This window comes from Phymastichus coffea, unplaced genomic scaffold (assembly GCF_024137745.1).
Source record: "Phymastichus coffea isolate CEN01 unplaced genomic scaffold, Cenicafe_Pcof_1.1 PCOF00061, whole genome shotgun sequence".
Taxonomy (NCBI): Eukaryota; Metazoa; Arthropoda; class Insecta; order Hymenoptera; family Eulophidae; genus Phymastichus; species Phymastichus coffea.
This window is the reverse complement of record NW_026706872.1, coordinates 1,334,356-1,360,571: the sequence shown is the minus strand read 5'-3', so window position 1 is coordinate 1,360,571 and position 26,216 is coordinate 1,334,356. Positions and strand designations below refer to the sequence as shown.

General features: G+C 35.2%; 5 protein-coding genes across 15 annotated transcripts; 3 read left to right on the top strand and 2 right to left on the bottom strand.

Annotated features, from left to right (window-relative positions):
* Positions 1-1,526: 1,526 nt before the first annotated feature.
* Positions 1,527-9,696, top strand: LOC131666858 (probable histone-lysine N-methyltransferase CG1716). 5 transcript variants are annotated; one of them, XM_058939858.1, is made up of 13 exons: positions 1,527-2,271; positions 2,349-2,514; positions 2,629-4,667; positions 4,741-4,860; positions 4,934-5,062; positions 5,126-5,327; positions 5,399-5,496; positions 5,565-5,877; positions 5,945-6,515; positions 6,585-6,642; positions 6,694-7,516; positions 7,595-7,936; positions 8,324-9,696. In XM_058939858.1, the coding sequence occupies exons 3-13, from the start codon at positions 2,650-2,652 to the stop codon at positions 8,477-8,479; spliced, it is 4,830 nt and encodes a 1,609-aa protein (XP_058795841.1). In that variant the 5' UTR covers positions 1,527-2,271; positions 2,349-2,514; positions 2,629-2,649; the 3' UTR covers positions 8,480-9,696. The 5 variants fall into 5 exon arrangements, with proteins under 5 accessions (XP_058795841.1, XP_058795843.1, XP_058795842.1 ...); XM_058939860.1 differs by lacking the exon at positions 2,349-2,514 and having other exon boundaries at positions 1,527-1,766; XM_058939859.1 differs by lacking the exon at positions 2,349-2,514.
* A 54-nt stretch (positions 9,697-9,750) lies between these two features.
* Positions 9,751-16,203, bottom strand: LOC131666859 (N-alpha-acetyltransferase 25, NatB auxiliary subunit). Of its 3 annotated transcripts, none has more exons than XM_058939863.1 (11): positions 16,123-16,203; positions 15,503-15,676; positions 15,103-15,327; positions 14,769-15,022; positions 14,477-14,700; positions 14,005-14,320; positions 13,636-13,940; positions 13,305-13,563; positions 12,991-13,236; positions 11,765-12,367; positions 9,751-9,996 (listed from the first exon to the last, which is right to left on the bottom strand). In XM_058939863.1, exons 2-11 carry the CDS (start codon positions 15,564-15,566, stop codon positions 9,775-9,777), a joined length of 2,718 nt encoding a protein of 905 aa, XP_058795846.1. In that variant the 5' UTR covers positions 15,567-15,676; positions 16,123-16,203; the 3' UTR covers positions 9,751-9,774. The 3 variants fall into 3 exon arrangements, with proteins under 3 accessions (XP_058795846.1, XP_058795845.1, XP_058795847.1); XM_058939862.1 differs by lacking the exon at positions 16,123-16,203 and adding an exon at positions 15,752-15,823; XM_058939864.1 differs by lacking the exon at positions 16,123-16,203 and having other exon boundaries at positions 15,103-15,323; positions 15,503-15,640.
* LOC131666861 (GPN-loop GTPase 1) lies at positions 15,666-18,298 on the top strand. 4 transcript variants are annotated; one of them, XM_058939867.1, is made up of 5 exons: positions 15,666-15,804; positions 16,805-17,041; positions 17,109-17,476; positions 17,550-17,779; positions 17,864-18,297. In XM_058939867.1, exons 2-5 carry the CDS (start codon positions 16,813-16,815, stop codon positions 18,177-18,179), a joined length of 1,143 nt encoding a protein of 380 aa, XP_058795850.1. In that variant the 5' UTR covers positions 15,666-15,804; positions 16,805-16,812; the 3' UTR covers positions 18,180-18,297. The 4 variants fall into 4 exon arrangements, with proteins under 4 accessions (XP_058795850.1, XP_058795851.1, XP_058795849.1 ...); XM_058939868.1 differs by lacking the exon at positions 15,666-15,804 and adding an exon at positions 16,053-16,077 and having other exon boundaries at positions 17,864-18,298; XM_058939866.1 differs by lacking the exon at positions 15,666-15,804 and adding an exon at positions 16,304-16,540 and having other exon boundaries at positions 17,864-18,296.
* Positions 18,273-19,814, bottom strand: LOC131666863 (GPN-loop GTPase 3). 2 transcript variants are annotated; one of them, XM_058939871.1, is made up of 5 exons: positions 19,797-19,814; positions 19,535-19,656; positions 19,195-19,468; positions 18,921-19,117; positions 18,273-18,843 (listed from the first exon to the last, which is right to left on the bottom strand). In XM_058939871.1, exons 4-5 carry the CDS (start codon positions 19,097-19,099, stop codon positions 18,273-18,275), a joined length of 750 nt encoding a protein of 249 aa, XP_058795854.1. In that variant the 5' UTR covers positions 19,100-19,117; positions 19,195-19,468; positions 19,535-19,656; positions 19,797-19,814. The 2 variants fall into 2 exon arrangements, with proteins under 2 accessions (XP_058795854.1, XP_058795853.1); XM_058939870.1 differs by having other exon boundaries at positions 19,205-19,468.
* LOC131666862 (uncharacterized) lies at positions 19,596-22,804 on the top strand. The gene is made up of 3 exons (XM_058939869.1): positions 19,596-19,804; positions 19,960-20,863; positions 22,669-22,804. Exons 1-2 carry the CDS (start codon positions 19,678-19,680, stop codon positions 20,850-20,852), a joined length of 1,020 nt encoding a protein of 339 aa, XP_058795852.1. The 5' UTR covers positions 19,596-19,677; the 3' UTR covers positions 20,853-20,863; positions 22,669-22,804.
* Positions 22,805-26,216: the final 3,412 nt, after the last annotated feature.

The following is a 26,216-nucleotide window of genomic DNA, read 5'->3' as shown; positions in this document are numbered from 1 at the left end:
CTAATTTTATTGTATGTTCTTACTAAAATGGATGCGCGTTAACTGATATTTTTAGTAAGAACATACAATAACATTAGATTGTTGTTTTTGATATATATATTAATAAATTTAAAGAGGTAAGAGGGGTTCAATTAAAACGAGCAAGAGTCCAATTTTTTTGTCTTGTTTATTTGCAAAAATATTAAGTATTGCTAAATATCGTAATTGCAAAAAGCCAAAAAATGTACAGTTTTTAATTTTTTTTAACTAAAAGGGTTCAATTAAAACAATGATAATTTTTGGAAGGTTCAATGAGATATTTCGAATTGTATTTTTTGTTCACTGTCCATTACACTTTGTGGGCTGGAATAAGGGAGGTTTTCACCGATGCGAAGACAGCCCGACACAAATAACATTTTATAAAAAAAAAATGATCACATCTCACGTATGTCTAATTGTACTTCTCGAAAAAATAATTATTTGTTATTGTACCATTATATTTCTGAGAAAAAACAAAAAATATCGTTATCGATAATTCACCTCCTATTTATTCACATAAAAGACATAATTAAGCAAAAATAAATTCACAGAAAAATTGTACCTTCTGTAGTCTAAATTGTACCATCAGTACAATTCTATAAATTTGTTTCTAAAAGAAATAATAGGATAATTACAAATTACCACTAATTGTTACAACTTACAAGGATGTCATCCGGAAATGCACTTTGCGCAGGCGTAGAGCTTTGTAATTGTCCTATTATTTCTTTTAGAAACAAATTTATAGGACTGTACTGATGGTACAATTTAGACTACAGAAGGTACAATTTTTCTGTGAATTTATTTTTGCTTAATTATGTCTTTTATGTGAATAAATAGGAGGTGAATTATCGATAACGATATTTTTTATTTTTTATGAGAAATATAATGGTACAATAACAAATAATTATTTTTTCGAGAAGTACAATTATACATACGTGAGATGTGATCATTTTTGTTTATAAAATGTTATTTGTGTCGGGCTGTTTTCACATTGGTCTCTGCTCGCGTTTTTAATATACAATCTGGGAAAACTGCATATACTGTTATACATGCATATAAGTTCTCTGCGCTAGGCGTCGTATCGTACGTGTTTAGTCCTGCCCTCTATAGAGAGTGGTTCTGGCATATAGACTCCATAGTCCATGCCATATATATAAGTACAGATCAGGGTCTGTCTCCATAGGGCCTGCCTGAGTCCGTCCGAGCCGGCCGAGATTTTTTATGGGCACGCCATCTCTATAATTTCGTGTTCATGCGTTTCTCGTATTGGCTGCGTCCGATCGGGCTCGTTTATGTAAACGCAGCCATTCACTATGAAACTCGCCATTGGATACGAAATTATAGAGATGGCGTGCCCATAAAAAATCTCGGCCGGCTCGGACGGACTCAGGCAGGCCCTATGGAGACAGACCCTCATGGAAACTGTATTTGTACAGATTCACTAAAGGAATATGAGTACAGGAACTACGGACTGTGGAATGAGATCCGCGCGTCAATATCGTCCATATACCCCTCTCAGTCTCTTCCTCTTCATATGTGTGTGCGTGTTAGCCTGTATGTGTGTGTGTGTGTGTGCGTGCAAACATTTGGTGCACATATATTTTACATGTAGCCTATAGACTGTACAGTGTCTTGTTTTTAAGCGGTATACAAACGCATTGTCTAAAAACTCGTCACAATTATTACGAGTAAAACTCTAGATCAACATATATCCTTGCTACTACACTGTCATCATCGACGCTATCGCTGTAGGTATCAGTACCGTTCTCCTCGTCATCGAATCATTGTTGTTGCCATGTAGCAATAATTAATGCCAAAAACTGAAATAATAACGTTTTATACAAGTGAATACAAGTGATCTGTTCCTGTTGGTATATATAGACTGCAGCATCAATTCAGCATGTTTATTGACTGTCTTTTTTGTTTCAATTGTCTTGTCTGCTGTCAAGCTAATCAAGCTCTTGAAAAAGTTCTCTATTAGTCAAAAGTGTGTTGTACTTATTCATATTGAGATCGTTATAATTTTTAATATTATATTATTGACAACTATTACCGATATTACCAGCAAGACTTACTCGACAATGCTTGTAAAAGCCGTAGATATTATCGCATGTAACCTTTTGGCCATAATGCAGTAAATGGAATTGTTCTGCAAAATGGTCTTTCATCAAGAATTATCAAATACTGATTATCCATGTCACAACAGTCTTTAACTTTTATTACAGGCATTTAACCTTGGATCTATACTACATGGTAACATGGGATAACAGTATATTTTTTTAACATATACCATACGCAATATAACATATTGTTCATCTATCAATTTGCAGATAGAAGAACAATACTATCTACAGAATCATTCTTCTTTTTTTATATTTGTTCTCTTAAATGTTGTTAGTATTAATATTAGACAACCATTATTACATCAAACATGCAGAGATGTATAAATATTGTAATATATTAACGATTTTTTAAGGAAACTTTTAGGTTGATGAGGTATGTTGTTACTCTGTTTGTCACCTTATGCAGTTACCAATCATTGAATTTATTCTTTTTCTGTTACACGATTTCTTTAATTTGTTTAATTTATTATTATTTATTATAATATAGGTTGAAAATTGGTAATAAATCATGGCTCGTCGTCGTAAAAACGACAATAAAGTACCAATAAAACAAGGACCAAAGTTTTCACTAAGAAAATCCAATCGACAAAAAGCAAAAAAGCAGCAGTTAGAAGATGGAGGAGAAGTTGATGATATTTTTACTCCTGATAATACAAATAGTTGTAAAAATTTCATTAATAGCGAAGAATTGCCAACGAAAATCGAAGATTTAAATAAGTCAAAATTATACAGTGAATGCTTAAACAAAAATATATCCACTGTGAAAATTGAAAATAATTTAAATAAACAAAATTATGAAAATTATTCAACTATAAATATAGGTTCAATTGATAAACTTGAAAGTGATAAACCAACAATTGTTGATGAGAATATTTTAAATACAGCACTTTCTTCTGATGAAATAGAAGAAACTACTATTTATGAAGAAATGGAAATTGAAACTGAATCCACAGTTGAAAGCTCTGTTATACCAAACAAAAATACATCAAACCAAGTATCATTTATAAATGACACTCAACTCAAAGAGAAAAATACTTTTGAATTTTCTGCAAATAAAATAACAAAAGATTCTAGAATGGTCACATCAGAGCACTTTGAAAAATCATTATTGTTAAATAGTGAATGTACCAATTCTAATAGTTATCAAATGGTAGAAGAAGGTTTGAGTGGACTACATGTGACTGAAATTCATGACTCTATAAAAAGTCCTGTATTGACAATAGTTGAAGTAAATTGTAGAACTAGTCATGCACCATTTAATAACTTTAATGGCAATTTGGAAATTTCCTCCCAAGTAGATAATAAAAAAATTGTAAAAAATGCAAAAGCTAAAAAATTTGTCAGTGCATTAATGAAAAGCAACAATAAAAAAGAAAATGAAGGTAACAGTATTGATCAAAGTTTTGATACAGAAATTAAAGAAAAAATAATGAAAAGTTCATCGAAACAAGCTGAACAAAGCTTGTTGCTATCTCATGAACTAGAAACTAAAAATAAATCTAACATAAAACATAATGGCACATTAATAATTAATGAGATTTCATTGGAAAAAGATGATGGTAAATTTCTTTCAACTCTAACTAATAAAAGGTTAATTAAAGAACATTCCACAGATAGTGAAATAAATAGTAAAATGGACTTTGAAGATTCAAAGTTATCTAGCAGCAGTGAAAGTAGTACTGATACATTATTGCCTAAAACTTGTGGATTGTCGGATTTAAATATTAAGGGCGAGTCAGACAAACAATGTGAGATTAATGATGAAAAGACAGAAATAAGGAATAAAAATGAGGATACCATAAAATCAGATAGTGGATCCAATCATTCAGGTGTACGTCGTAGTAATAGAATTAAGCACATTGGCTTGCAAAAACAAAAATCTTGTGGCAGAGGATTAGTCATAAAACCAATTCAAGAATCCCAGAAAGTATCTATTTCAGACAGTCTCATAAATAATGCTGTTGTGATGCCAGAACAGCATCATGGAAGTGAAATTACAAAAAGAATGAAAAATCTAATTCAAACACAGTTAGACAAATCAAATTACAAATGTCCCACGATAGATAACTTCCCTAGTGTAATTCATTGCGATTCTAATACAAATAAACCTGTAAAAGTGAAATCTCGCTGGCGAAGATCGAGTGAATTGGAAATGAGTAACAATACTTCATGGTCAGCATCACAACAATCATCAAATATCAGTTCTGCAGGAAATGATGTTTCAGTTGAAGATAGTTTCAGTAATAGTACAGCCATTAAGGAATTGAATTGTAATATAGACCCTCTGCGATTACCATCAGCTCTATTAAAGCAAGAGTCTGACCAAACAACAATCTCAACCGAGGACAGTGTTACTTGTAAAATTATCACATTTACACTGGTCAATAACCTATCACAAAATGTTTCAATCATCCCTAATAATATAGGAGCAAAACCACTTCCCATGATACCTGAGGTCGATAGAGAAATGGAAGAAAGATTGAGGCAATTCGAACATTTGAGAGAAAATTTATATTTGACAGAGCGGTGAGTTACATCTTTTATGTAGACGTAACTATAAATTAAAAATAAATTACTAATATAATTTGTGAATTCGCAGGTATACTAACAAAGAAACAAAACGAATGGTTTGCGATTGTTTCTTAACTGAGGAGGAAATTCAACGTGGAGAACTTGGCTGTGGGGAAGATTGTCTAAATAGGCTCTTGATGATTGAATGGCAAGCATTATTATAAATATAAATCTTGGAAACATATATGATTTTTATTCACAATGTTCTCTTTACATCCTAGCGGATCCAGATGTATCGTTGGCGATAGATGTACAAATAGACGATTTCAAAATTGCAATTATGCTAAGTGTGAAGTTTTTCGTACAGAGAAAAAAGGCTTTGGTTTAAGAGCTATTACTGATTTGAACGCGTGAGTACTAAATTGTGATGATAAAAAAAATCGTTTTAATTGATGCATTAACCGTTTTAATAGAGGAGAATTTATAATGGAGTATGTTGGTGAAGTAGTCGATTCAAGAGGCTTTAGAAAAAGAGCAAAAGAGTATTCTAAGGATAAAAATCGACATTACTATTTTATGGCTTTGAAATCTGATCAAATTATCGATGCAACCATGAAAGGAAATATATCAAGATTCATTAACCATAGCTGTGATCCTAATGCTGAAACTCAAAAAGTAATAGATCTATAAGTTTTGAAAAGTTATCGACGCTGTTAATGAGAAATTGAATTTCCGTTTTATTTTAGTGGACTGTAAATGGAGAGTTGCGTATTGGATTCTTCAATAAAAAATTTGTAGCAGCTGGAGAGGAAATAACTTTTGATTATCATTTTCAAAGATACGGGTAACAATTTTCGTCAATATTTGTGTGATCGACTATAAAGCTCATGCCAATAATACAAAAAATTTTAGTAAAGAAGCACAAAAGTGTTTTTGTGAGGCGACTAACTGTCGTGGCTGGATCGGTGACAATCCCGAAGATAGCAAAACGAATGCAGAATGCAGGAAACACGATAAGGAGGACGACGAGGACGACGAGGACGACGATGACGACGACGATGACGACGAAGACGGAGAGGACAATGACGAAGATGACAATGACAGCAATAAAGAAAGTGGACTTAAAGAAAAGAAAAAGGAGGATAAAAAAGAAAAGGCAGAGAGACAAACGAAAAGAAATAAGCGCGAAGATAAAAAAATTATTGACCACATGGAAGATGAGGATGTAAGTGTTGCTCTAAAGAGCAGGATGCAAAGCAACCGAGCATTGCGTGATTGGTCGATTATTCCAGTTGGAGGAACAAATCGATAGATTGTGCGCCAGTGGACTGAAGAATCGAGCTCACACTCTAACGTTGAGTCGACTGATGGTCCGGTGCAGGGAACTGCAGCACAGGAGGCGGTTACTCGAGGTCATTCGGTCGGGCGAGCAGCCCTGCCGCAGACTATTCTTGGACTACCATGGTCTGAGACTAATGTGGAGCTACATGATGGATGTCGCTGGCAGCGACAGTGAGGAGGCTCAGCAGTTCAGATCCGAAATCGTCAGAACTCTAGCAACGCTGCCGATCCCAAATCGAACTATGCTGATCGACAGCAAGGTGCTCAGTGTCGTCGAGAAGTGGTCGAAGCAACTCTGTCACTCGCCGAGCGTGGATTCTCCGAACGAGGAGGTCGAGATGAAAGAGGCGGCCGGTGACAAAGACTCGAGCGTCGAGACGACAATGGTCGTGGCGGAACAGTGGTCACTGCTGTCCGAGCTGGCTGGTAACCTGCTGGAGAGCTGGTCAAATTTGAAGGAAGTTTTCCGGATACCAAAGAAGGAGCGTTTGGAGCAAATGAAGGAGCACGAGCGAGAAGCAGGTCAGTTTGTTCACGCCATGACAGATCAAACCGCTGGACGTAAACCTGATACGAATCTAATGTCGACAGATCGAGGATACAAGGAGGATGCGGAGCGGGAAGCCCGGGAGACGCTGTCTTACGAGAGGTGAGTAACGAGGTACTCGCAAAGCGAAAGTGACCTGCGAAAACGCCGCAGGCACCGGGCTGAGCGTCACCGCGGAGGCGGTGAGTCGGATAAGCGGCCGGAGCGACGACGAGGCCCCGAGTCGCTGGACCTGGTGCAGGTCCCCCGCATGAGCAAGTTCGAACGCCGTCAGCTATTCGCCCTGAAGGTAGCCCAGGAGGAGGAGGAGCGCCAGCGTCGCCAGCAGGAGGAGCTCTGGCAGCAGCACCAGGCCCAATGTCTGGCCCTGGGTCTGGATCCGCAGGCTACTGCTGCCCTGGACCCGCAATCGGGGTACCCGCTGCTCCTCGAGTCGCAGTTGGTCCAGTGGTCGAGCTTCGCTGGAGCGGCCGAGCAGCAGTCGCGACAGCCGGGGCTTGCGCAGCGGCAGTCGGCACTTGACGGACCTGAAGCCTTGGTCCCGGCCGTGGCCGACTTGGAACAGCCGCCGCCCGCCCTCGACCTGCCGCCCAAATGGCGCTGGGCTCGCGATAAGCGCGGCCGCGTCTACTACTACCATGCGCGTGAGCGCGTGTCCCAGTGGTTGCCCCCGCCACCTGACCACATCGGCCTGCAGCCGGACTCGGGGCCCGATTCGTCCAGCGATGAGAGCAGCGATGCGTCGTCCTCGTCGCGCGATAACGACGAGAACGACGAGGAAGAGACCGCCGGTTGCGCACCCACGGTCGACGAACGCGACGAACCGGACGACGAGGACGGTCTCGTTGACGAGCTGCTGGTCGATGAGCAGCCGCAGCTCAGACAACCCGACAGCATGGACCTGGACGCACCACAACCCCCCAGAACCGATGCCCGGCGACGCAGAGATGGTCTCGTGCAGGAGAGGATCATTAGCGTGCGTATCAGTTTGACTTGTTGCGGTTCGTGCGGCCCTTGTCCCGCGTCCATGCTCAGCTTTGCTTTTTGTTCATAGCCGCGTAGGGATGAGGACCGCATTGACTACAGCAAGTTCAAGGAGCTTAAGGACAAGCTCCGTCGCCAAAAGGATAAGTCCAGGCTGAAGGAGCAGTCGGACAAGCTACGCAAACACCGCCGCAGCCTTAAGTCCAAGTCGCATGCCAAACAGAGCGGCTTGGCCAAGTCGTTTCAAAGCGTCACTTCTGACATGTCTCCCACAAGCGAGCGTAAGATCAAGGATACTTTCCGAATCAACATGGCCCACGTTATGGTCCATTTCCTCAACCCTTACAGAAAGAATGATTGCAAACAAGGCCGAATTACCAACACTGAAGATTTCAAATATTTGGCGCGCAAGGTATCTCGCTCTGTCGCCATTATTTTGCATGACGGCCATGTCCAACATGTTCGTTCCTTTTCGACAGTCATCATTTCAATTAGACCTAATTATCTATAAACCCTCTCATTTTTCTAACCATTCATTTCATACCCTACGCATGTTCATACCTTTCACGTTGCACTATCGCAAACCACCCTTCGTACTTTCAAGATTTTGTTAAAATTAACATTTTTCTTTAATTAACTTTATTGATTACATTTTTGTCTTCCGAAACGAATGAGACATGTCCATTCATACACTCATACATACATGAAAGCACACACGCGCGCGCGCGCTTATACATCTGTTATACACACACACACACACACACATCTTGTTTTTGCTAAATAGATCTATATATTTTAGTTGACGCATTTTGTGCTGGCCAAAGAATTGAAGCATTGCAAAAGTGTTGATGAACTCGAATGCAATGACAATGTTAAACACAAAGCTAAGGATTTCGTAAGGAAATATATGAACAAATTTGGCGCTGCCTATCAAAGAGATAAAGATGAAGATTAATTCAAATTATCATGAAAAAATGTCATTTTTCATACTACGTCAAATTCGTCATCAAAAACAAAATTAAATCAACACTATTGTTGTATTTACGTCTATAAAAGAATGCAAAAAGGACACTGTATATTATAATCACTTTTTATGATGGATATTGGAATATAAATACTACGAATAATATTATTTAATGCTTCTATTTTTAATTTCAAAATTTATACAAATTGATGATTTTATTAATCCTTCCACACCACTAGATAGCGCATAAAAATATACATAGTAACATAAAAACAGTACGTATGAATACTTTGTCCGTTTAATATTACAAATTTGTAACCTCAGTTTTATTTGAGCACAGTATATTCTGGACTTTTACCAAAATCAATTAATTTTTTTCTCAACATTCATTTCAGTCGCGCAAAACGCAGTCACTGTGTAAAAATGTTTAACGTTATTCTGTCTAATATTTATATTTCTATATGCCAATTAGTAACGTGGAAGGTCTAAAATATGTAGGAACTTTTTCTTAATCTTATTTTGTAAGTTGTTTACATTAATATCGAGGTTTATTTATAAAAAACTATTAGAAATTTGCTGTCTATTTAGTAATTTTTACGTAAACATACTGATTCAAGCATAACATTTTTAATTAATTTCCTCAATCACAAATATCTTGAACTTCAATTTTAACTGCTTCAAAGAATTTGCAAATTAATTTTGTAAAAGAAATTAACAGCAGCATACAGGAGATGAGAGCGTTAAATGTGAAATTACGTAAGAAGCTCATGGCACAACTTTTCATAGCTGACATCACTTGCTGTACTCCCATCGCATCCAGAAGTGGGTTTAAGAACAAAGTAAATACATCAGATTTTTATCGTATGATCGTTTTCACTCCACTGATTGCGTTATTTTCTTGACTAAATGATTATTTTTGTAAACATTAAAACTTGTTTGTCGATTATACTTTGCATTAAACTTTACCATGTATTAATTATTCATTTCCTTATTTGGTACGACGGCAGTGTTGAAAAATAATGATGATCCGTGAATAAATAATTCAACCTTCGTAGTATGTGTACATATTGACGTTTTTTTCTCGCATATCTACTTGATTGACTTTTCTTTTAACAATTTTAACCAAATGAAATAAATCAGTATTGGCCGTATGAACATAGCTATTGAAATGCAAATAAATTGATTGCCATTACAACAGTAATAAATTTTGTATTTACATTTAAGAATCTTAAATCATTGACCCAATCCAACTGAATGAAAGAAAATAATTTACACAATGAACTGTTTCAGCTTTTTAAGTTATTAATTAGTTTTTGAGTATTTAAGATGCGCGATTTCAGCGATAAACTGCTTGATGTGAGACTTGATTGGCAGCGTTTTATAATCATCATTGCTATATCATCAGCAATATTCAAGTTTGTGCAAATTTCGACTTTCTCCAAACTGTTTAGTATACATTCCAAATTTTTTAGTTTTTCAGATAGTATCTGAACAACTTTCAGCCAAGTCTGTAATTATAACAAGCAATAAGTTGATTAATGATAGCCATAGAGTCAATGAGAAAATTGAATTAATTCTTTGTACTGTAAACATGCTTTTCCAGTCTTTTAAAATAATTTGTTCCAAATATAAATGACATCACTTCATTCGAGTTTATCGAAATAAAAATAGAAGATAAAAAACGGAGATAAAAAAAAGAGTTCCAAAACTAAAAAATGAAGCTTCTGAAGTCGTCGATAAAATAATGTTAATTTTTAATCGACATGTGACATTTCGTATTATTTCATTATCAACTTGAAAAAAAAATTAATTTTTTTAAAACCACTATTTTGTGCCTTCGTTTTTTATTGTTTTTGAATTCCTTTTTTATAGGAAATTTTTGTATTTGTAACATGCTACGTTTAATAATTTTAAAGCCGGTATTTGTCTAAGTATATGATGTTTTTTCTGTTTTTTCATGTTAGTATTATTATATTAATATAGAAAATTTTGCGTAATTGATAAATAATAATTATTTCTCGTTTTTGGCCATCTCAGCCTAGTGCTGTATTATTGATGGCGATAGTTACATCTGCAGTTACAGATTACATTAAATATATAATAGTTTAATTATACTATCGTTCATAATCGAGTTCTTATAAAACTTCATTCAATATTTCAATATTTATAGATGCTTTCGAATGGATCTGGAAAGACTGTTTCAAAATTTACACACTAAATGAAAAGTTATAGGAACGAGAAAATTATAGTGACATACATGGTTGCTAAATTCATTTGTTCACATTAGTAATTATAGCTGTTACCGAATCTCATCGTTTCTACAAGTAGCCACTGAAGGATTAAGTCCACATTATCATCAAGTGGCTAAATGAAGGGAATTTTTCGTACAGAAAAAGTTTTATCTTTTAGAATCTATAACTACTGTCGATTTGAAAATGATAGTCACCTTACTTTCGAAGTACGTAAAATTGTAACATAATCGCATGAAAATGGGACTTAAAAAGCGATGAAATTTAAAATGTAACGTATCAATTGAATAATTAGCGGTTCAACTAAACCAATTAGCGCAATTGCGACGTCAATCGAAAAGAAAAAGTACATGGATTTTCCAGCTACTTCAGATAAGGGCATTTTTGCGCATCTGCCATTTCATCAGAAAAACTCGAAATGCCAAGAAATAAATTTAGCTTGTAATTTAAAAACTTTTAATAGCAAATACTATGAAATTAAAAAGAATCAATTAGTTTGCATCATCAACGGCTTGTCTAATAACGTTCGAATTTTTTTCATTAAAGAATTTTGAGCTTTTTAATTTTTCATATATTTCTGTATAGATTACTTAAATGATTAAATGCCTATGTAATTGGTCAAGTCATTGACGAAATAACTTTTTTCTAAGATTGTCACATGTAAATAAACAAATTAAGTTTTTGAAATTTCTTCCTGAGCAACTACGGTGCTTAGAAAGACTAAATTAAAAGTTTAATTTTTCCGATTTCAAGCTTTCCTGATGAAGTAGTAAATATGCCAAGTTACTCGTGTCTCAAATAGCTCGAAAATTGACTTTTTGTTTTTCTAATTGCCACTGCAATTTTGCGAATTGGTCTAGATGAACCACTGACGAATCAATCGATGCGCCAAATCTTTAGCTCAAACACTGCGTGGGTCCTATCTATTTTCATGCGATTTATTTTGTAAAGTTATACATTTTGAAAATAAGTTGATTCATTTTCAAGCCTATAGTATCTAGAAAAAATTGTCAACTGTAAAATGTACCTCATTTTCCTTTGTGGTCGATAAAGTGGTTTCTCTTGTGTTTTTTCTTTTATTTTTTTTCTTGGAAATATTGGGTTTTATTTGTGATGCAGCTGAAGTACAGATGATGCTTATAAATGCTAAAGTCTCTCCACAAGTTGACGCTCGCAGTAAAAATGGTTTGTATGAAACTGGTTTATTTTGATTTGGTAAAGATAGTGGCTTTAAGCTGGTAGATGATTTCAGGAGCTCAAGACAAGCTCTGTCAGGGCAAGATGAGCTTGAAAGTATATCAGCAAATTGAGCTATCAAACTCAACTGTTGAGAATACAACATCTCGCGTAAACGTTCTACAGCGTCTATAGGAACTGTAACATTGTTTACTTTATCGTTGCCTTCAGGTACAAATTTTTGAAGAGTTGATGGAATCTCTTCTATTTCCAATTTTCTCAATTCATTAGCCAACTGCGATAGTATTGATGAGCAGTCTGTATCATTAATCGCTGCAAAGATTCTTAAAATAAGACTTCGAGCTTTCAACAGTCGAATCATGCACTCGCATGTTTCTGCTTTCATCCTTAAATCCTCACTTTTTTCAGGTAGTGGTTCCCATCCTACTACAACCTGTAATTATTATTATTCATAGGTCAATTTTAAAACAAAGTTTTTTTCTTTTTACTAATACAATCCGGTGTATACAATATACTGTATTTTTCACAATTTATCCAGATAAATTTGACAATTACATGGATTTATCATAATCAAATGAGTGTTTATTAAATTCTTTGTTTATCGCTTAAAATTTGATTTTAGTTGGTAACGATTACGAGTCCAAAGATCTAGCATCAGCATTCTTAATAAGAGCCGTGAAACATGAACATTTTATTTTTATTGGTTCATTGACGGAATTATTAATTATAAAATAAAATTACGTATCACTATTTAAAGCAAATTAAAGCAAAAATCACACATCAAATACAAGAGTCAATATTGAGTTATTGCAAATTTTTTTTGCATGTTTCGGTACATGCAACAAAAATGATAAACCGTATGTTTTTTAACCTTTAGACGGTCGTGATTTCAAAGGGCATATCGTCCTCGAAAATCTGGTATAAAAGATATCTTATATCATTGATTGACCATAAGCAAAGTGTCGATCAGGGGGTGAGCCACTATAGTGACTACGGCCTTCTGAAGGTTAAAAATTTGATTTAGATATAATCAAAACTCTCAACGTAACAACTTACGTCAATGTCGCGATTATCGCGGAGGAGATTCCATCGAATGGAATCTTTTACGGGTTGCACATGCATACTAGATAATGAATTTGTAATAGCCATAGGACTGTCACACCAACTCAGCTCCAACAACATTTTGTCGACAGTTGTCATAGCAAAATGAATTGAATTTTCCAACCGGTCTCGTAACTCTACGAATTCTTGTATTTTTAAAAAACTTCCATACTTGTATGCAAAAGTCAAGTGATCGGCGCTCTAAAATAAAAATAGCGCAATAAAAACAAGTCAATAAATTAAATAACTGAAGTGAATAAATGCCTCACGTCTTTATAATTTGCAATGAAAAATTTAGCAGCGTGGTCAAGGCAATTGGAGGCCTGTGACAAGTAGCCCAAAGGAGCCAGTAGTGGTACATGTAAATGACCTAGTGAATCTAATTGGATATGTTTACAGTCTAGCAATGAATAAGCATAATCAGCTCCCACTGGTAAGCCTGCTTCCAAGTATGTTCTAATCAGAAGTACTTTTATATGAAAATTAGCAGGACTTGAAATGAGCCCTTTTTCTAGAAGAAATATTGCCCTAAAAATTACGTCATTACATTATCAATGTCCAACAGATTACGAAGAACAAAAGCTAAACTGTAATACTTACTTGTACAACCATGATGCTTCCGATGTTTCATACCATAATTGATGTAAAACATGCGTAGCCAGAAGAATATACGAGTCAGCCGGACAAAAATCAGTGGGTAATCTTGTTTCAATAGGACACAAAATATTTCCTCTATCATACAAGTCATTAAAACGTTTCACAAGACTTTTTCTCTCTTCGAGATTAGCTCGTGGCGGGTGATGCCTTCCGCAAATACGTTTCAATTGTTCAAAGTGTATATGCCTCTGCATTTGATCGATCGTAGCAGGGAAATCTGTATCGCCAACTCCAATGTCAAGTTCAATCTACAATATTATTTCATAATTAACAGCCAATTAAATTGCATCTGATACAAATAAAATAGTTTACATTTTCAAGTAGTTCCTCTTTATCGGCATCGCTTAACAAGTGCAAATAGAGTTTTAGATCTCCCACTATACAACCTTTGGTTCCAAATTGCTTAAAATATTGTCGCATATCATCGCAAATATGAGCGCAATGTTCAATTTCCAGTTTTTGTTCACTAGTACGTTTTAGCAGTTCTAATCGAGCAAGTTGGGGAGCTCGAATTTTATCATCAAATGTAATAGTTATAGTTTCGTTTAAAAATTTATAACATTTAGTGGCCGTTTGGCAATTAAGTCCTGCTGTCAAATATTCCTGATAATACGCCCAATTGTCCCGCCTGTAATTTATACTGAGTAAAATTGAGGGTATTAGGAATACTTTAAGATTAGAGTCGAATTTTCACGAATTAAATATAAGTATATAGTATTTGTCCATGCAATTGAGTTATTCAGTACTTCTTAGGATTTTTATGGGGGACTGATTAAATATTTACTCTTTACGTATAAGGTCTTCATAAGCTTTGGCAGCCTTATCAAAGCATTTCATTTTTAATAATAATTTTGCTTTGCGTTGCTGAACATTGGATAATCGAGACGCTAAAGGACCTAATAATACTTCCAACATTTCTTCAACTTTCCCTTGAAGCTCCAAAATCATTAAATAAAGCTGAATTTCTTGTTCTACTTCCATTTTTCCATCTTTGACTATTTTTTCTACCTGTTATACAAGTATAAAATGATTTAATTTTCTTGGCTGCAACTAGAAACTTGTAATATTAACTTTACCATTCGTTCTGCCAAAGACAAAATAACATTTTTCGCTTGCTTATCTTCAGCTTGATGAGCTTGCATCACAATACTCATAACAGCCCAAAAATAATATGGATTTTTAGGGACTAGTTTATACAGAGCAAGTGCAGTATGCTGTTGTTTCTTGAAATCTCCAAGCCTGACATAGGACATAAATAAGTGTGACAAAAGTTCTTCATTATTAGGGTCAGCCTTAGATGCAGCCTCGTAAACCTCACTTATTTTGTCAGCTGTAAAAATAGTAATATAGAGAATTGATAATCATTAACCAATTCAGTAACCAATTTGTTATAAATGAAAATAAGCTTACGCTGGTGAATTTCTCTGTAGCAAATACTCATGGCTTGAAGAGTAGAGTCTTCACAAGGCACCTCAGAACGAACCTTGTCTATAATAGTTTGACACTCGTCCTCTTTGCCCAAACGTAAAAGAGCAAGAGCCTTCAGTACACGAGCACACTGATTATTCGGATGCTTTCTCAAGACTTTGTCAGCTTCCTGAAGAGCTTTTTTATTGTTACCATTGTCAAGTCTATCTGAAACGGAGCAGAAGAAAAATGCGGATATTACATAACCTCGCTGCCGGTTTTATTAGCCCTATCCCTCAAGCTTAGAATGCTTTCCTTGGCAGCAAACAGTCCTGGGACGGTTGATATTTTTGCTGTATTCAATTGATCATAACATAGCTCTTTAAATAACTAGTAAACTCACCGTAAATAGGCCTTAACCGGCGCTCATTTACCACGTTGTCAACGTAAGGTTGTCTGGACGCCATGATACTTTTACAAGAGCTTCAAATTTATAAACATTCTGTGCTGATAGCACTTTCGGGTGTATTTATCATTATTTTCACTGTTTCTGCAGCGACTAGCTCATCGTTGAACGCTAGAATAATAACACAGGCACAGTTATTTTAAATCAATCTTTCTACCGTCGGTTTATACGCTAAGAGCCACGAACCACCCGTGCACGAAACGGTTCACGATAAAGCATTCTAACTCGTAACGATTCTTGTGAGTATTCCTCTCTCTCTCTCTCTCTCTCTCTCTCTCTCTCTCTCTCTCTCTCTCTCTCTCTCTCTCTCTCTCTCTCCTCTCTCTCTCTCTCTCTCTCTCTCTCTCTCTCTCTCCTCCTCTCTCTCTTCTCTCTCTCTCTCATCTCCTCTCTCCTCTCTCTCTCTCTCTCTCTCTCTCTCTCTCTCTCTCTCTCTCTCTCTCTCTCTCTCTCTCTCTCTCTCTCTCTCTCGTTCTCTCGCTTTCTGTTTAATTATTCTCTATATGTACAAGGTACTCCTCTAATTTCTCTTATTTTTTTGTTATTTTTTTGCATACCTGATTTGAATTTCGTTTTATCATTTATACTTGCACAAATTAACTGTCATAACCTGTAGGGCCGCTGTAGCCATAGGTTAGATTACACCTACTTACACAAACATAAACGTTTACGCATATAACAAAATGTGTATATATGTGTATTTGCGTACCATTTCATTTCTTGCCCAATCAAATCACTCGCCATTTATTCATATTGGCATCAATTCAAGCTCTCGTATAGGAGTATCCAAGTATATCGCTCACTGCTCTTGATCACTTGCTGTTTTGCAGTTTTACACCAGACCTGTGTCATTATTATTGAATTGACAATTTTTATTGCTCATTAGAAATAATTACGTTTCAAGTGATAACGAAAAAAAGAATAATTATTACAAAACTATGGATAAACTTTAATATAAGCACTTCATTATAAAATGTTTGTTACTTGTTTTAAGCTAACCTTAATATTTCTACAAAGAATAACTGTTAATGAGAATCTTTCAAAGATTAGTAAATTAAACTATCGTCAATTTGCTTTATGTATATTGTTACCATCAAATGTGAAATGTTAATGATATAAAAATATAGAAAACACTGTACTGCTGAGATTGACATAAATCAAGTTAATTGATTATGCATACATCATATTTAGAAAAAAATATCTTAATTTGAAAATATTCTTAGATCATTTCTGTTACAGATAAATAAATGAAAATGTCATCTGTCCATGAACAATCTGGACATGAAAAAGAAACTGATAGTGATGACAAAGCTGCAAATGAAAATAAGCCTACATGTATAATTGTACTTGGCATGGCTGGATCTGGTAAAACAACATTTGTTACAAAGTTAGTATCAAAGCTTTATGACAATGGACAACCATATGTTATTAATTTGGATCCTGCATGCAATGAGGTCCCTTATCCAGTTAACATTGGTAAGATTAAGGAAAAAAAATTAATTTGTTTTGGACAATTAGTGACTAAATCTTAAAAATTTTGTAGACATAAGAGATACAGTCAATTACAAAGAAATCATGAAACAGTACAGTTTAGGACCTAACGGAGGAATCGTTACATCATTAAATTTGTTTTCAACAAAATTTGATCAAGTTGTAGAGCTTGTAAAAAAAACTGAAAAGAAATATGAATACGTTGTGATTGATACACCAGGACAGATTGAAGTGTTTACTTGGTCTGCCAGTGGTGCTATTATAACAGAAGCACTAGCTTCTCATTTTCCAACAATTATTGTTTATGTGATGGATTCTGTGAGAAGCATTAAACCAGTTACATTTATGTCAAATATGTTATATGCTTGTTCAATTTTGTACAAAACTAATAAATTACCATTGGTTGTTGTTATGAACAAAGTAAGAACATAACAATTTTGAATATTTTTTTATTTTTTAAGAGAACTAATTAATTAAATAATTGTATATGCAGATTGACATTGTAGACAACAGTTACGCTATAGAATGGATGCAAGATTTTGAGGCATTTCAAGAAGTTTTAGATTCTGAAACTACGTACATCAGTAGTTTAACTAGAAGCATGGCACTTGCTCTCGATGAATTTTACAATAACCTTCATTGCTGTGGGGTTTCAGCCATTACAGGAGTCGGTATTCCAGAATTTATGAAATTAGTAGGAGAAGCAGAAAAAGAATATTTTGAGTAAAAATCTTAGGAAATAAAAATGAAAATTTACCATGTACTTTTAAATTACTTTTAATTAATTTTAATTAATTAATTTTACAGAAAATATCGAGTTCGATGGCAAAAAATCCGAGAAAAACAAATAAAGGAACAAGAAGAAAAAGAAGAAAATCAGTTAAAAAATGCTACCAAAGCTATGTCAGGAGAAAACATTCCTTTAATTACTGCAGTTAGTAGTGGAAGAGAAGTTCTGGATATTTATTTGAAGCATCCTGCTGATGAATCTAGTGAAGATGAAGAAGGTACAGAAAATGCTGCAGGAGATGATGAAAACGAGACAAAAGAAGCTGAATCTTTCCAAAAATTTTTAAAAAATTATAAAAAGGTGGCTGACAAAAAAATTCCTCATCAAAAATAAAATTCAAATAGCAGACATTTTTGAATGTATATTTTTTGATTATTCTATTAAAAATGTTTACAAAAATAAATCATCTTACTTATATTTTTAATTCTATGCTTCATTTTCTTCAGGATCTGGTTCATCAAAATCTTTCATTCTCACATCTTCTTCTTCACCATATTGAATAATATTATCAATAGTTAGTTTTACATCTGCAATACTCTTTTCGTCCTTAATATTAAGGGGCAGAAACCTTACTAAACTATAATCTTCTATAACTTTTCCAATAGCTTGAGTAAGTTTACTATATTCATCTTCATTTTCTTCTCTTATTAAATTGCTTGGGTTGGGTTCTAAAAATTTATCTAACTGTTGTCGAGCAGTTTTTGATAATAAATCCATTTTAGTTAGAACATTTACATGAGACAATTCTAAGTTAATCATAGCTGTTAAAGCAGCCATTGTTCCAGATAAAAATTTGGAAGCATCAACCAGGAATTGACTATCTATTAGAAATACAACACAAAGATGAAAATTGAGATTATGGAGAGTTCTAATGAGCTCTCTCATAACTGTCATGTGTGTGTACAGTTCTAATTGACCAGGACAATCAAAAATAATATAATCATTATCAGTATCTCCCAACTGTTCTTCAAACCAAGATAAATTTTCTATTAAAAATCTGAAATAAATAAATAAAAATATAAATCTCATGAACATACATTTGGCAATTAAAAGAATTAATACAGAAAATTTTACTCCATGCAAAATATTAAGCCACCATTTGGCCCAAATTTCAACTCTTCATCTTCCATGGCATCATCGACTGTGATTAGCTCTCTGATATCAGCGAAAGGTTGGTAATCAAAATGTTCAGCTGCCGGATCTAAATTTATTATGTCTATGGTTCTCCCCTCATCTGATGCTTGTTTTTGCATTATTGAACAGTAAGTTGACTAAATAAAGTTAAGAAGAATCATTTAAAAACAAACTTATTGATAAAAATATACACATAAATAAAAGGACACATAACTTGAGGTTACCTTGCCGCTTCCAGCTGGGCCAATAACCAGTTGACCATACCTCATTTTAGTTATTTTATTCCTTAATTTCAAATTTATAAAAAAATGGACCCATATACAAATATTGTCAATAATCTATCGAATAACTATAACCAAAGATAGTCGGTCATTCGCACACAAGGTTCAATTTCAATTCATGGTTTGGTTTGCCGACGGTGATCCCCTAATATGCGGTGCCTGCGGTTACTTGGCAGCTCACAGAGAGATGGCGCTCGGGTGATATTTCTGTGATATCAATGAATATAGATTATATTTCGCCTAGCTTGTTCGAAGATATTCCATATGTAGTACCGCAACTCGTTGCCAGGTGACGCCACTATTTAGAGATAGAACCGAAGGAAAAGAGGCACTTTCTTCCCCTTCCTAAGTCCTATCTCTCTTCCCGCCTCTCCTACTTCATTCGTTTCTTGGCGCTCGGTGAAGCCACAGGCAAAATGGAAAACAAAGAAGATCGTGTTAGACAAAAGATGGAGGAATTACGTCAGGCGGAGAAGCTGATGAACAGAGTTTACGGCGAACTTGACGCCTTACAGAAAGAAGAGGAGATACTCACATATGAGGGTAAGATGAAATACTATCGAGCATCAATACTAAGTTGATGTCAATGGCAAGCTTAGCCGATATGGGCAAATCTGAGCATCGATTCTAAGTCGATGTCAAAAGGAAAAACTCCCATAAGAATCTACACTCCTTTGTTCTTCGTTCAATAATTGCAGATGTTTTGCGTTTGGAAAACAAGGAGAATGAGGAAAGAGAGGATGGTGAGCTACTAGAAAGAGAGATCAAGATGGCCGACAATGAGCCGATTGAGGAGGAGACAATGGCGGCCTTAGGAGAAAATCCTATTAGTGAGAATAACAAAGAATTCCTTATTATTAAAACTGTAGCCGACAGGTTAAAAGTGTGGTCATCAAAAGGCATTTCTAATAAAGAGGAGAAATTAAAATTAATATCTAAAATACCTAGAAGAAATAATGAAATAAACCTCGAGGCCCCAAAACTTAATGAAGAGATCGCAGTAAACCTTACTCAGAAGGCACTGACTAAAGATGGCTTTTTCAGAGAGTATCAAGAACTCGCAGGGGCGTCTTTGGCTGCAGCCGCAACGGCTTTGAGTATGATCATTAACGATAGAGTTGAGCCTTTAGAAAGAGACAACCTACTCGAGAATCTAGGAGGTGCAGTTAAACTAATGAGTGATCTGTTTTATCAACTCTCAAATGCCAGAAAACTTTTTATTATGGGTCGATACAATGAAAATATTCAGAGAATTGCAAAGAATAGAGAATCGACTTCCTTACTTTTCGGGGACGAGTTCAAAACGGTTTTGGAAAACGCCAAAGCAATGGAAAGAGCCGTACAGGAGTTGAAGCCAAAGAACACCTATAACAGACCTCCTTTCAGCAGCTATAACAACAACGCTAAGAATTCTTTAAACTGGAGAAGCTCCCCCTTCAACCGTGGGAGCAGGGGGAGCTACAAGAATCAGTACCAGAATCATCGGTCAGGCTCAAACACGCACAGCAGCACCTACACGTCCAGTCGCAGATCAGAGCCAACGAAAAGATTCTACAATCAATCCCAACCTTACCAACACCGGAGGAGATAGGAATAACACAGGTAAAGACTGGAAGATTAAGGTTTTTTATAGACCAATGGGAACTTATTACGCAGGACAGGTTTGTCTTAGAAACAATTAGGGGTTATAAGATTTGTTTTAATTCCCCGGTTTTTCAACATAAAGAACCATCAGCCCAAGTGTACCCGAGGAGGGGTTATGAGAAAGAGATGGATAAGGCTATTGATAAATTAATAAACAATGGAGCAGTTGAAGTATGTAAATATACTGAAGGACAATTTTTATCCTCTTTCTTCTTAGTAGAGAAACCTGATGGATCCTTCAGGTTTATTTTAAATTTGAAGAACTTAAAGTTTTTTATTAATCATGAACATTTTAAAATCGAGGATATTCGCACAGTTGTAAATTTATTGGAGAAGAGGGATTTTATGTGCAGATTAGATTTAAAGGAGGCATACTTTTTAGTTTCAATTCATGAGGATTCAAAGAAATACCTTAGATTTAAATATAGGGATCGTTTGTACCAATTCAACGTTTTACCCTTTGGCTTATCATCAGCCCCATATGTATTCACTAAGATAGGCAAACCGGTATTAAAGGAGTTAAGAGAAAAGGGGATTAAGGTAATAGTGTATTTAGATGATTTCCTTATTATAGGATCCACTGAAACCAAATGTAGGAATGATACTGTTTTGACTATCTCGTTACTTCAGAGATTGGGATTTATAATTAATTTCGATAAGAGTGAGACCACACCAAGTAGACTTTGTAGATTTTTAGGTGTAAATATTAATTCAACAGACATGACCCTAACCTTGCCCTATGAAAAGAAGGTTAGAATATTAGAGATGGTCAGCACAATTTTAGAGATGAAGGTAGTAAGAATCAAGATGCTAGCTAGGTGCATAGGAGTGTTAGTAGCAGCTTGCCCTGCAGTAGCTTACGGCTGGTTACATTATAAATATTTAGAAACACTCAAGGGAGATGCGTTAACAATTCAGGACTACAATATGAACAAATCAGTACATCTAGACACAAAAGCTAGAGAAGAACTAGAATGGTGGAAGGCTAATATTTTACCTTCTTACAACAAAATTAGGTCAAATATATTTGACTTAACTATTTTCTCTGATGCTTCTAAGACAGGCTGGGGTGCTACCTGTGAGGGAATGAAAGCAAACGGTTTTTGGGACAGTCAGGAGAGAGAGCTACACATAAATTTATTAGAACTTCGAGCAGCATTTTTCTCATTAAAATGCTTTTTATCACAAAGAACTGGTATTCAGGTCCTGTTGAGAATTGACAATATTACAGCGATAGCGTACATTAATAAGATGGGAGGTACTAAACATGAAGACCTGCATATTGAAGCTAAGAAAATTTGGAATTGGTGCGCTAAGAGAGAAATTTGGATTTTTTCGGAATACGTAGCATCAAGAGAGAACAGGGCAGATGAGGGTTCCAGAATCAGTAATCTAGACACAGAGTGGGAGCTAGCAGAGGAGGCTTTTAAGGAATTAGTTAAGGAGTTTGGTAGCCCATCCATAGATTTATTCGCCTCACGCATAAATAGAAAATGTTTAAAATATTGTTCCTGGGAGAGAGACCCAGATGCTTTCGCTATCAATTCTTTAACCATTTCCTGGAAGCAGGATTTTTGGTATGCTTTCCCTCCATTTGCGTTGATACCTAGAATACTAAAGAAAATCAGGGAGGAATATTCAACAGGCATCTTAGTGGTCCCCTTATGGACTGTACAACCTTGGTTCCCGGATTTTAAAGCGCTCTTAATAAGCAAACTCATAACTTTCCAACCATCGCCCAATCTGCTATGTTCACCTTGTAGGAGCAGAACTCATCCATTGGCCTCGGAGCTTACCCTGGTGTCAGGGATACTGTCAGGCAGAGTTTTAAGAAAAAGGACCTGGAGGAGGCGACAATAGAGATCATGTTATCATCAGTGGCCAACAGCACAATGAAGCAGTACAATTCAGCCCTAGAATATTGGTGGAAATTTTGTAAGGAATCAGCGTTAGATCCATTCAACGCAGGAGATAAGGAGATTGTTAACTGTTTAACTAGAAAGTTCAACGAGGGTGCGGCGTATGGTACGCTCAATTCACTTAGATCAGCTATTGCCTTAATCAATCAAGAGAATAATTCAGACAGCCCTCTCTTAAATAGATTCTTCAGGGGTGTTTTTAGAACCAGGCCAACTGCACCAAAGTATTGTTGCACATGGGATGTGGAGGTTGTTCTTAATATGTTAGAAACTTGGAATCCACTGTCAGCGTTAAGCCTTCAGAATCTTACTTTTAAGTTAGTATTATTATTAGCTTTAGGATCAGCATTCAGAGTACAATCTATTGCTCTAATTAAGATAAAGAACATCAGGTTTTTGAGTAATGGAGTAGAGATCAGAATTTCAGATCTTATCAAAACCTCAAGGCCAGGATCAAAGGATCCTATAGTGTTTTTTCCTTATTTTCCTCACAGAGAAACACTTTGTATTGCAAGAACTTTAATATTTTATATTGAGAAGACTAGAGATTTACGAGGCAATACAGACGAATTATTTATTTCTTTTATAAAACCTTTTAAAAAAGTAACTTCCCAGACGATAAGCAGATGGATTAGAACAGTCATGAGACAAGCAGGTATCGATGAGTTCTTCACTGCCCATAGTACAAGGCATGCATCTACATCAAGAGCTCTAAGGGAAGGATTAGACATTGGTACCATACGGAATGCAGCCAGCTGGTCTGAGAACTCAAAGGTTTTTGCTAAATTTTATAACAGACCTATTGTTAAGAGTACAGATAGGAATTTCGCAGCAGCAGTTATTGCATAACTTAAAGAAAGTGTTTATAATGTTCATTCTTTTAATATAAAGTCTTTTATTTCTGTAACGTAATTTTAAATATGTTCACATATATTATAATAAATACATTTAACAGAGAGGAACAGCTAATTTCACTCTAAACATCTACATATGGAATATCTTCGAACAAGCTAGGCGAAATATAATTAATGATCAAACGAACACAGTGAAGTTCGATCATAATTATATGAGTAGGCTTGTTCGAAGATATTCCATTCCCCCCAAAAAAAAAAAAAAAAACAAAAACAAGAAATATGTGTTAATGGTAATTTTCCCAACCCTAGAATCACCTCGCTTTTCTCTAAACTAAATGAAGTAGGAGAGGCGGGAAGAGAGATAGGACTTAGGAAGGGGAAGAAAGTGCCTCTTTTCCTTCGGTTCTATCTCTAAATAGTGGCGTCATCTGGCAACGAGTTGCGGTACTACATATGGAATATCTTCGAACAAGCCTACTCATATAATTATGATCGAACTTCACTGTGTTCGTTTGATCATTAAGTATAGACGCTAATTCTATATTCGTAGGTGCATGTGACCGTAGCCAAAGTGATTTGATAATCAAACGAACTTACCTGTATGTGAAGTTCGATTCTAATTATATTACATCTAGTAGAAGATATTAGATCCCACCCGTTGAATGTCATTTATTACCCAGTCCATTTTATAAATTATACAATCGCGCTAAAGATATGAAACTTAGATGGTAGTCCACCTGTGCTGTAGGGGGGACGGACGGGCGCATATACAATTTGCACAGCCGGACTACCATCTAAGCTTCATATCTTTAGCGCGATTTTTTTGCATGTTACATTATTACATTATTTATACAATTTATATTTTAAAGCTTAGAATAATGATTTATAATTATTAAATCAAAATCTACATTAACCTTTTAAGGACGGGACTGGTCGATATATCGACCACCAATTTTGTCAGGCACTCCACGTGACATATTCTTTCATTTTATGCACAAATATTGTGCAAAAAAAAAGTCAAATTTTAACGTAAAAATCCCCGTCCTTAAAAGGTTAAATTAAACTTTTCCACTAATTTTTTTATAGCTAACCAACTATAGGATTATTGTACGTAATACATTAATTTATACAATATTTATCCTTCTTATTTATATTTAAAACATTACTGAAAATAATGCTTTTAATTAATGCTGAAAATAATGAATAAAAAATTCATGCTATAAATTAGATTTTTCTATAAGTTTTGTAAGCGACCAGTCATACCCGGTCGGAAGACCCCGGATAGGACCCTTAGACCCCGGTCCCATAGCTACGTATGAATGCGGACGTATACGGACGCGAATCGCAACTCTAGTAACATCACTAAAAATATCTAGTTCGATTATTTAGTACCAACACTACCGGTAGTGAGCAAAAGTAACTGTTGTTTAAAACTGTAGCGCCGAACGTATGTTCCACATTTAATGTTCAAATGTCAGGTCTACAATTTACTTTTCAAATTCTCATGAATATTGCTTATTGATGAGTATGCTAATGTAAAAAAAAGCTTTTGGGATGATTAATACATATCATTTATATATATTTTCTTCTTCTTCTCGATACATTCAAGTACTTCCATAAAATTAAGGCCTAATTCCACTAATTATAGTTGAAAGTCTATCAATTCTCTATCATTTGCCATTATATTGTATAAGAGAGTGTGGTGGACCATTGTTGCTCTATAATACGGTTACCCTTTATATATTACATTTAAGATCGGTATTTGAATACTTTTTTGCAGCGGTTACATAACAAAAGTTTTAAATAAGTCATATCATTTTTATGGAATTTGAATCAGATTATATAATGTATTGTTACTTTTTTAAATATTCTTATAAATAAATATTACATTCACGAAAAAATCTTTCTTTCACTTCTACGTAAATTGTAAGAATTAAAAAAAAAACAATTTTGTTTTGGAAACCACGCGGGATTTAAAGTGGGATTTCACTAGCGGATTTAATTTTTGGAAATCCTATGTTGGATACCATGAGGAAGTTCGGATACATTCTTAATTTACCGGAGTCCCGTGTGGGTTTCCATATGGAATGCCACTTGGGAATTTCTATCAAATCCCTGGATGGAATCCCATATGGGATCCCGTATAAGATCCCACATAAGATCCCCATAAGGGATCCCATCCGGGGTCTTCCGACCGGGTATTATTCATCTATTATAAGACTGGGGCCGTAACCACTATTATTATAATTATGTAAAGTTTAGTACTATATAATAGTATAATAGTTTAGTTCATTTAATCAATCATAGGTTTAATTAATCTTTTGAATAATTTTTGTAGAAAAATGGGTGCAAATTCTATTTTTATTCATCAATTAAAATCGATGGATGTTGATTGATTTATTCATGTATCAGAATTAAAAATTGTCATATAAAAGCTTCAAATAAAGTAATATTGTGAACAAAAAAAAACAAAAGAGTGCGCGAAACGTGAGGATACTATAAATAGTTAGATTAAAATTTCATATTTCTCACGTTCTG